Source organism: Gadus macrocephalus, chromosome 13 (genome assembly GCF_031168955.1).
Source record: "Gadus macrocephalus chromosome 13, ASM3116895v1".
In the NCBI taxonomy this organism is placed as follows: Eukaryota; Metazoa; Chordata; class Actinopteri; order Gadiformes; family Gadidae; genus Gadus; species Gadus macrocephalus.
This window is the reverse complement of record NC_082394.1, coordinates 1,411,497-1,421,455: the sequence shown is the minus strand read 5'-3', so window position 1 is coordinate 1,421,455 and position 9,959 is coordinate 1,411,497. Positions and strand designations below refer to the sequence as shown.

General features: G+C 47.9%; 1 protein-coding gene and 1 long non-coding RNA gene across 2 annotated transcripts in view; both read left to right on the top strand.

Moving 5' to 3' along the window:
- Positions 1-8,241: 8,241 nt before the first annotated feature.
- LOC132471299 (uncharacterized) overlaps positions 8,242-9,959 on the top strand; it is a 48,817-nt gene continuing 47,099 nt past the window's right edge. Inside the window, exon 1 of the long non-coding RNA XR_009528822.1 lies at positions 8,242-8,848. This is a non-coding gene — a long non-coding RNA (uncharacterized LOC132471299). The remainder of the gene's footprint in view (positions 8,849-9,959) is intronic.
- mmp24 (matrix metallopeptidase 24) overlaps positions 8,842-9,959 on the top strand; it is a 33,351-nt gene continuing 32,233 nt past the window's right edge. The window contains exon 1 of the mRNA XM_060070471.1: positions 8,842-9,122. Coding sequence (XP_059926454.1) covers positions 8,991-9,122 — 132 coding nt within the window. The 5' untranslated portion in view covers positions 8,842-8,990. The remainder of the gene's footprint in view (positions 9,123-9,959) is intronic.

Here is a 9,959-nt window from a genome sequence, read left to right as displayed (position 1 = left end):
TACCTGTACCTCTGAATTAGTGGTGTGAATATGAGGAAGGGGGCGGTGGTGGTGATGGTGATGGTGCCAGTTATGATAGTGATGACGATGATGGTATTGAGGATGAGAATGCTGCTGATGATGATGAGAATAGCGGAGGTGACGATAGTGGCGGGGATGGTGATGATGAAGATGGTGGCAATAATGGTGTTGGAGGTGGAGAGGATGTTAGCTGTGATGGTGATAGTCAACGGTGATAATGACGATGGGGGTGATGATGAGGTTGTTAATGATGGTGAAAATGTTGGTGGTTGTGATGAGTTGAAGCTGTTGGTTATGCTGATGATATTAGTTCAACAAAATGAAACGGCTATTTTATATTCCTGATTTATTGGGTCTGATCCAGAACATCTGGTACATCAAAAAGCAACTTCTACCCTCGTCTCCTGAAATGCTCTATTGTCAACAACCTCCCCAGGAAGTCCCTGACCAGAGGCCTGGCGTTCTAGAGTTCCACAGAGGAAATGTTTTATTCATCCGTCGGGCTGCAGTGGTGACTCCCGCTCTGTGGTTTAGCTCGGCCTGGTTTCAGTTTCACCACATGTTGTTACGGTTGTCTGCTAAAGGGTAGCAGATCCTCCCTCAACGGGATTCCTACCCAGCAGAGAATCCTCTGAATCATACCCAGTAGAGAGGCCTCTGTTTCCTACCCAGCAGAGAATCCTCTGAATCATACCCAGTAGAGGCCTGTTTCCTACCCAGCAGAGAATCCTCTGAATCATACCCAGTAGAGAGGCCTCTGTTTCCTACCCAGTAGAGAATCCCGTTTCCAACCCAGTAGAGAGGCCTCTGAATCATACCCAGTAGAGCGGCCTCTGATTGCTCAGCGAGAGAGCGCATCAAATGACCCATCTCCACGCAGACGGGTTTGAAACGAGTTAGGTTTGTTGTGTTGTTGTTTTGGTAATGACACCACTGGAGGTATGTTAATAGACATGGGTTAGAAGGAATGGAGACAATGACAGTGACTGTACATCATACCCCCAGGGGAGAGTGTGATTAGCCATTATTAGCAAACGTTGCTCATCTATCCGTAATACTAAACTAAAACACTGGAAGTGGCCGATTTTCGAAACGGTTTCTAACGTCTCATCACACTCAAATCGATAAGGACGTCTTTAGGGTAATTGTTGCATTCCCAGTAGTTTGGGAAGGAATCTGAAGGCTGCATTGACCCGCTGTTTGTGTTATTTATGTGCATACTGGGGCTGTATGTGTTGCGCTGTTTGAACGAGTATAAGAGTGAGTTTGTCCCTGAGAGAGTGAGTGGGTGGGGGACTGAATTAATGAGTGAGGTTGGGAGTTGGTATGTGAAGAAGTGGTTGAGAGAGTGAGAGAGATGGGATGTGATCGAGGGAGTGAGTTAAGGAGTGGATGAGAGAGCGAGTTTGTTTGTGAGTGAGGGAGAAATGATGAGAGAGTGAGTGAGCATGCCTGAGATCTATGAAGACACCCTGGTCTCCGTGGTAACGTGAGTGTTGCTATAGTAGGGGTTTGTGGGTCAGACAGTGTAACAGTAGCTCACGCGCTCAGGTTTCAGTCTTCATCCCCGTAACCCCCCCCCCCTCACCAAAAATCCCAAATAAAGGCAGGCTGTCTTGTCAGGAGATGTGATTATCAATGTTGGATCTGATCCGGTCGTCCATGTTGGATCTGATCCGGTCGTCCATGTTGGATCTGATCCGGTCGTCCATGTTGGATCTGATCCGGACGTCCATGTTGGATCTGATCCGGTCGTCCATGTTGGATCTGATCCGGTCGTCCATGTTGGATCTGAGCGGGTGATGGTTGACGTCCTTCATGTTATCTTCAGGATGCAACTCTCTTCCTGTCTCTGTCAAAGGGCTATTTTCTCCCTGCTGCTTGCATGTGTGTGTGTTCTCATACTGTGTTCCTGTGTGAGTGTGTTTGTGTATAGGTCTTTGTGTGTGTCTGTGCATGTATATGCATACTGTATGAGTGTGTGTGTATGTCTGAGTATGTCTGTGTATGTATAGGCCTGTGTGTGTGTGTGTGTGTGTGTCTGTGTGTGTGTGTGTGTGTGTGCGCGCGTGCGTGTACAGTATATGTATGCCTTTGTGGTCACCATCATGTCTGTTCTATTGTTCCCTGGAATGTGAGGCAGAGCTGGTCGCTGGTTTGGTCTCAGGTCTTAACTCTGCCATCAACATGTGGATCCAGTCTGAACAGTTCTCCACAGAGTAGAGTAAACCAGGTGCTGACTGTCACACTAGAACTCAGAACACAAACGGAATGCACTGTCTATGCGCAGTTCAGCACGTGGCAGAGAAGAACCTTGTCCACCCTGAAGGTTGCTGGTTCAAATCCCTCTTGGCTAACGGGATGAGGTTCCTATGAGCAAGGCACCTGAACTCTAACTGGTGGCCTATTTCAGTGTATGAGGATTGGGCCGGCCAGTCCAGTCAGTGGTCAGGGCGTTGGACTCCCAACCTAGAGGTTGTGGGTTAAAGCTCCTTCAGGTTACCCAGGTTCACCTGTAGGCGGGCCCATGAGCAAGATTCCCTCACGGCTACCGTCGAGTGCTCATAAGGCACATGTTTCTTAACGAGAAAACGATTCAATGTAAGTCGCTTTAGATAACAGTGTCACATTTTTCCCAAAATAAATTGGACCTATTATTCTAAAATGCTCCCTGAATCCCGGAAGCAATCAATAAATCCCACGCTCTGACAGAAAAAAAATTGGGTATCATTTGCGGTCGCAGGCCTGTGATAACCTGTCCGATGATCATCATCTCATTGCCTTGGTGATCTCCTTCCGATGCAGAGTGGACGCGCTGACTACCGTGTGTTGGAATGCGTTGGTCTCTTGCGGCGTGGGGCTGACCCCGTCACCCGCCTTCAGGAACGTTCATGACAGAAACCAAAGTCAACCGCACATTTCCAAAAACACATTTCGCAATGTAAAAATTATATCCATGAAGTATCTGCTTGCGATCTCTAGCAGTCATTTCACAGATTATATATCGTTCTGTCTCGATCTATGTCGGTGTAAATGATGTGTTAAAGCAGGTACCAGTGCCCCCTTGTGGTTAAATTACTAACTACAGGACAAAACGGAGTCTTTAAGTTGGAATACATACTGTATATAGCATTCTTTGAATTGCTACTCTACGTATTGGTCTCATTTGGGGAAATAAGAGTTGCCCTCTTAAATAGGAGATCATATTTTTCGCGTAGGCCTACCACAAAGTTGACAGAAATCGTCCGTCCTACTCATATATCTGCTTGATTAAATATTTTTACCATCATCTCCTTAAACTCCTATCCGTGTCGGTATATCTTCATCAATCAGAAGAATGTTAATAAGTTCTTCACTTCGCCTTCTCAACTCAAAGTACACGGTAGTTTGGGCTAGTCCCCCTGACTACCGCAAGGGGTCACCAACGGAGCGTGTGTTGGGGCTGGCGGTCGGACCGTTGAAAGCCCAGCCAGGGGCAGTCCGCCAACACAGCACGGACCAATTAATCAGCAGGGAGACCGCTGAGATGACTTTTATACCGAGCTGTCCAGGGCGAGCCCGCAGCCATGTACAGTACAGCTAAACCAATGGAAACAGATCTCCACTTCACAGGTTCCTTGTATCGAGTCTTTTATGTCATTGAACCCATAATAATAATAATTGTAATAATAATAATAATAATTTCGTCTCATGTACTTATTTTAATTATTTTGTAGAAAATCATACTGTCGTCCTTTGCCAAGGCATTTATTCATTAAGAGATCAGGAAAACAATTCAGAAACACACACACACACACACACACACACACGAACACACACGCGCACGCGCACAAATGCATTGCTGACGGACGTAGAAGGTGAGTGGTGACTCATCCTGTGAATTGATTCGTACAGCTCCTGCTGCTCACGCCCCACAACGCCACACAAACATACTTGCACTGTGGTCTGCGAAAATACTTGTGCATGATCAATAACAACACAATAAGTAACATATAGGCCTAGTAATTTACACAGACACACACACATAAGAATGTCACTTCTACTACAAACTACACAGGAGCATATCGGCCTTGGTAGTGAATAATTTAGTTTTTTACAGAAACGAAAGATTTGTTTTCTGTTTTATATATTTTGCGTAGCGACCCTGCGATTGTGCAGGCTATACCTGGTTGCACCACACGGGAGAGCTGTTTCGTCTTCTCACCATGACACGCAGCCGACGGGTTCCCAGGGAGGAGGAAAGTGGGTCCGGACTTAGAAATGGTAGCGGCTGTTGGAAGCCAACAAGTGGGAGAGGGAGGTGTGAGGCAGCCATCGTTGGAGGGGAGGGGAGGGGAGGGGAGAGGGGAGGGTCTGGTGAGAAAGGAAAAGGAGAGGAGAGGAGAGGAGAAGAAAGGTTTTGGGGAGAAAAGAAGAGAGAAGAGTTGGGGGAGAAAAGGAATGGAGAGGATGAGGAGAGGAGCCGGGGAGCAGGAGAGGAGATGAGGAGAGGAGGGGAGGTGTGAGGAGAGGAGAGGAGGAGAGGAGCCAGGGAGCAGGAGCCAACAGGCTGTAGTAGGCAGGAGGAGCCGGGAGGACAGGATGACTTGTTGATCTCACAGCTGAGAAGGAAGTGAGAAACGCAGATGTGTGTGTTGGAGTATGTGTGTGTGTGAGTGTCTTTGCGTCTGCGTGTGTGTGTGTGGGTGCGTGTGTGTATGTGTGCGTGTGCGTGGGACATCTGGTGGTTCAAAACGAGTACATGATACAGGAGAGAAAGAACTGGCATCAAATGTAAGATGGAGGACAACATTTAGAACAGAGACAGCAGACGAGACAGGAGGAAGAGGAGGAGGGAAGGACAGAGGAGGGAAGGAGACAAGAGAGAGAGAGAGAGAGAGAGAGAGAGAGAGAGAGAGAGAGAGAGAGAGAGAGAGAGAGAGAGAGAGAGAGAGAGAGAGAGAGAGAGAGAGAGAGAGAGAGAGAGAGAGAGAGAGAGAGAGAGAGAGAGAAATGTTGGACGCAGATTTCCCGCCCTCTCTCAGATGGCTGTTTACTTGACTGACTTGCAGCCATAAGAATCAGAGAGGATTGTGGGTAAGAAAGAACTATAGTTGGCTGTTGTCTCTGAGTATGTGGGTAGTGTGATTGTGTGTGCCCACATGCTAGTGTTTGTGTGTGCGTGGATTTGTGTGTGCGCGTGTGTTTGTGTGTTTGAGAGAAGGTCTGTCTATTAGTAAGTATGTTGCATAATGTTGGTCCATTTCAACCATTCTCCATGTGTTGACCTAGTTTAGAGATGGGTCTGTTCATAAATGATATTTATGATATTGTGTGGTGCGGTAGTGTATGGTATAGTATAGTGTAGTGTAGTATGCTACAGTTAGCATGGTGTAGAATGGAATAGCATGGTGGAGCGGAGGGGAGTTTTTATGGTATGGTATATAAGGTATAGTATGGTATGTTATAGTAAGGTATGGTATTGTTTGGTATAGCATGGTATAGTATTGTATTGTATAGTATAGTCTGTTATGGTATGTTATGGTGTAGCATGGTATGGTGTATTATGGTGTAGTTAGTATAATACATTATATTATTGCATGGTATAGTATTGGTACGGTATTGTGTGAGGGAGAGAGAGCGAGGGTGAGAGGGTGATGGAGGAAGGGTGAGAGGGTGATGGAGGAAGGGTGAGAGGGTGATGGAGGAAGGGTGAGAGGGTGATGGAGGAAGGGTGAGAGGGTGATGGAGGAAGGGTGAGAGGGTGATGGAGGAAGGGTGAGAGGGTGATGGAGGAAGGGTGAGAGGGTGAGAGGGTGATGGAGGAAGGGTGAGAGGGTGAGAGGGTGATGGAGGAAGGGTGAGAGGGTGAGAGGGTGATGGAGGAAGGGTGAGAGGGTGAGAGGGTGAGAGGGTGAGAGGGTGAGAGGGTGATGGAGGGAGGGTGAGAGGGTGAGAGGGTGATGGAGGAAGGGTGAGAGGGTGATGGAGGAAGGGTGAGAGGGTGAGAGGGTGATGGAGGGAGGGTGAGAGGGTGAGAGGGTGATGGAGGGAGATATATCTAGGGGGATCAGGTGAGATGGGTTCCAGTCAGGGTGATTTTTTAATACCTTTTATCAGAATCTCAAAAGGCCGTTTATCAAATCAGATCCAATTCAGTTGAAGTACACGAAACCCAACCCTGATTCTAGACTGGACAAGGAGATGGAGAGACAGCGATTGTCAGACATACAGAGAGACAGACAGACGGACACAGAGAGAGACAGATAGACAGAGAGCCAGCGAGACGGACAGACGGATAGACAGAGACAAATAGAAAGACAGACATAGAGACAGATGGACAGATATAAAGAGAGCCTGAGAGTGAGACAGACAGACTGACAGAAGGACAGGCAGACAGACGGTTTCAGATAAAACGAGGATGAGTGTGAGAGACTAAGATAAGTGGAACTGATCCAAGCCATGATCACATCGCAAGGATCCAAGCTCCTTGCCTCCCTCCCTCCTCTCCTATACCCTCGTCCTCATCTCCTACCACCTTCTCTCTCGTTTCAACCTTATCGCCTCCACTCTTCCTCTCTCATCTTCTCATCTCCTCCTCTCCTCCTCTCCTCCCTCCTATCCTCCTACCTCCTCCCTCCTCTCCTCCTACCTCCTCCCTCCTCTCCTCCTCTCCTCCCTCCTATCCTCCTATCTCCTCCCATCCTCCTCCTCTTCTCATTTCTTCGTCATCAGTCATATTTTGTTGTTCTCCTGTTTTGACATTTCAAATCTTTGCTAAATCCTCTGTGACTGGAATAGTAAGGCGTGGAACATCATTGCAGTATCAATCGATAGCAGCTCGTTCATTATTCAAACGCCTTTGGAAGTAGGTGACTAACATCAACATCTCCTCAATTTCACAATTTCTCATTTCTGTCAAATATTTTTAGGAATTCTGAGGCTCCAGGCTTATCATCGATATTAACCTCTCACTATTACGTTTAATATCCTGCAGGGGGATTAAGGGATGGTTTATTCATATTTATATTTTGTGGATGTGCAATCTCTCTTAAAGGGGTAGTTCGGAATTTTGGACATAGGGCCTGATTCCCAAGTGAGCATTGGTATTCTATATCACTGGAGACAGTTTTCAACACATTTCATTCAGTCCTTCTAGTTGCAGAGTTCGCTCTGCTAGGCTAGCGCACGGCAACGGGCAATGCTAGCCTGCTATTAAAAACAGTCTTACCCACTCCACAGTACACCCGAGGTAAATCAATTATAACGCCAGACTATAGATTTAAATGTCTGTGTTGATAGAATAATGTTAGAAATAAAACTAACCTTGCATCGCATGAATCATCGAGGGACTACTTTCTCAGCAGAAGCGGAATTTTACAATGCGCTGGTTAGGTTTGTAACCGAATCACGACAGAAGAACGTAAACAGAGGAGCGTGGGACAGAAGCGCAATTGAACGACTAGGCAACATGATGGTTCAGTGTGCTTTTAGAAATTGTAGAAATAAACGGTACAGATGGGCACCACAAAGTTTCCACCAATTTCCAGTGCGAGATCCAGAAAGGACTCAACTGTGGCTTGTTGCTGCTGGCTTGGACATCAAAACACCGGCTCGTACATGCACGGTTCGTTGGATACAACAAATTCCTCATAATCGTCTTCAAAAGCAGATGCATCGCTAACTCCTCCAAACGTGGGCATATCTTGTTAATTGAATACGCTTATAGAATGCCTTCGTTCACTGTACTCTGCGTTTGTAGCAATGACAGCGGCAGGTAACCTAGGTATCAGTCCGCCGCTGCCGTAGCCTACGTACAGGAATATAAACACTGCTGCTGAGACCCCGCAATTCCCTCAAAATGCAATGCAATGCAAGGTTGGTTTTATTTCTAACATTATTCTATAAACAGACATTTAGATTTATAGTCTGTTGTTATAATTGATTTACCTCGGGTGTACTGTGGAGTGGGTAAGACTGTTTTTAATAGCAGGCTAGCATTGCCCGTTGACGTGCGCTAGCCTAGCACGAGCGAACTCTGCAACTAGAAGGACTGTATGAAATGTGTTAAACTGTCTCCAGTGATATAGAATACCAATGCTCACTTGGGAATCAGCCTGGCCCTATGTCCAAAATTCCGAACTACCCCTTTGATAACATTTCTTTAGATCAGTATGTTTCAACAGAAACACACAGACGCACACAAGCAAATGCGCGCGCACACACACACACACACACACACACACACACACACAAACAAACATACTGTATTTATTAATGTTATTATTTTCATCTTTACAAACAAACTCAACCGTGCTGATAGCTTGTACTTTATATATGTGTGTGTGTGTGTGTGTGTGTGTGTGTGTGTGTGTGTGTGTTTTCTAAGCGAATGAGAGGGAGAGAGAAACAGAAACAAAGAAGAGAGAGACCGAAAGCGAGGGACCAAGGAGGAGGCTCCTGTTTCCTTGCGTCTCTCTGGCGCCCCGGTACACACCACGGTGGAAAGCGGTACTGCGCCTCAGCACCTCTCATAAATACCTCCATCCCTCCGCCTCGCGCTTCATCTCCAACGACACCTGCGCGGAACGACCGTCAACCTGCTCAAAGAGCTACGCTACCCCCCGGCGGGTAGCGAACAGAGTCTGCGCAATGAGGACTTGTCAAGTGTAGCAAAACACAAGGTTGGTTTTTCTGCTTGAACCGGAGAAAGCACCGAAGCACCCGGGATGGCGAAGGCACGGTCGCGGTCGGACCGTTTTCTCCGGTAACAACAAGGCGGCTTTGAGTAGCGCGAAAACGGGAGCGTGGAAATCACAAAAGGAGGAGTGTTTGGTGTGTGTGTTTGGTGTGTGTGTGTGTGTGTGTGTGTGTGTGTGTGTGTGTGTGTGTGTGTGTGTGTGTGTGTGTGTGTGTGTGTGTGTGTGTGTGTGTGTGTGTGTGTGTGTGTGTGTGTGTGTGTGGAGCGGGGGGATTTGGGGGTGGCAGTCATGGCGGACGGTGGAGTTAGGAGAGGGAAGCGGAAAGCGGGGCTCCCGGGGCTGTGCTGGAAGACCTGCTACTTCCACCTCCTCTTCTGGGTAGTGTGCGTCTCCGGGGACGACAAGACGCTCATCGTCGAGGTAAGAGTGCCTGTTATTCTCGTTTACAGCGCGAAAAAAATACGGGTTTAAGTGTTTTGCGCGTATTGTTGTTGACTCTTGTTTCGCGAGACGATGGGAACGTTGGGAAATAACCGCGCGTAGGGGTTTTCATTTCCCGCCCAGTGCTTGCAGACGGAACGGGAGTCGCGCGCCGCTCCTCCTGTGGCTGTGAGCGGTTCGTCCCGCGCTCGGGACTTCTTAGTTCCCTCGCGTGCCTCGCTACTCCCCCCCCCCCCCCCCCCCCCTCCACGGCACGGCGAGGATCTAGGGGAGCACGCGACCCCGTTCCACCTGCACACGGCGCCCGGTTAACGGCCGTCTTGCGCTCAGGAACTCGCTTGTCTATGATCCCCGCGCGCTCCCGCTGCCCTGTAAAGTGACATCCAGCCTCTTGAAAACAAACTAGTAAAAACATGAGTAAAGTAATAGAGTCAGTCAACAAACACAACACAACACAAGAGATTTGCGTCATTCTAGTCATTTAATAAACGCATGGCCAGGGTTGGGTTGTCCGTGGTTATCCGCTGAATTTATATTTTAGGAACAAAGGTGGCTTCACGGCCCGTTGACTTTAACAGCACCGGTTGAGTTTTATTCGCTCCGGCTGCCATGTCTCTCCTCCCGGGGCTAACAGCCTCTCTTCCCGAGACTAACAACCCGGAACCCCGAGCACATCCAACGCATTCTCCATTGATTGGACGTTTGAGAGGGGGAAAAAAACATCTGCTCTAGCGGTGGTCGGTGAGAAGGCGGCGGGATGTCCGTTCAGTCAGACAACATGTATACCGTCTGCAAAGAGTCGGCCTGCTGCTATTA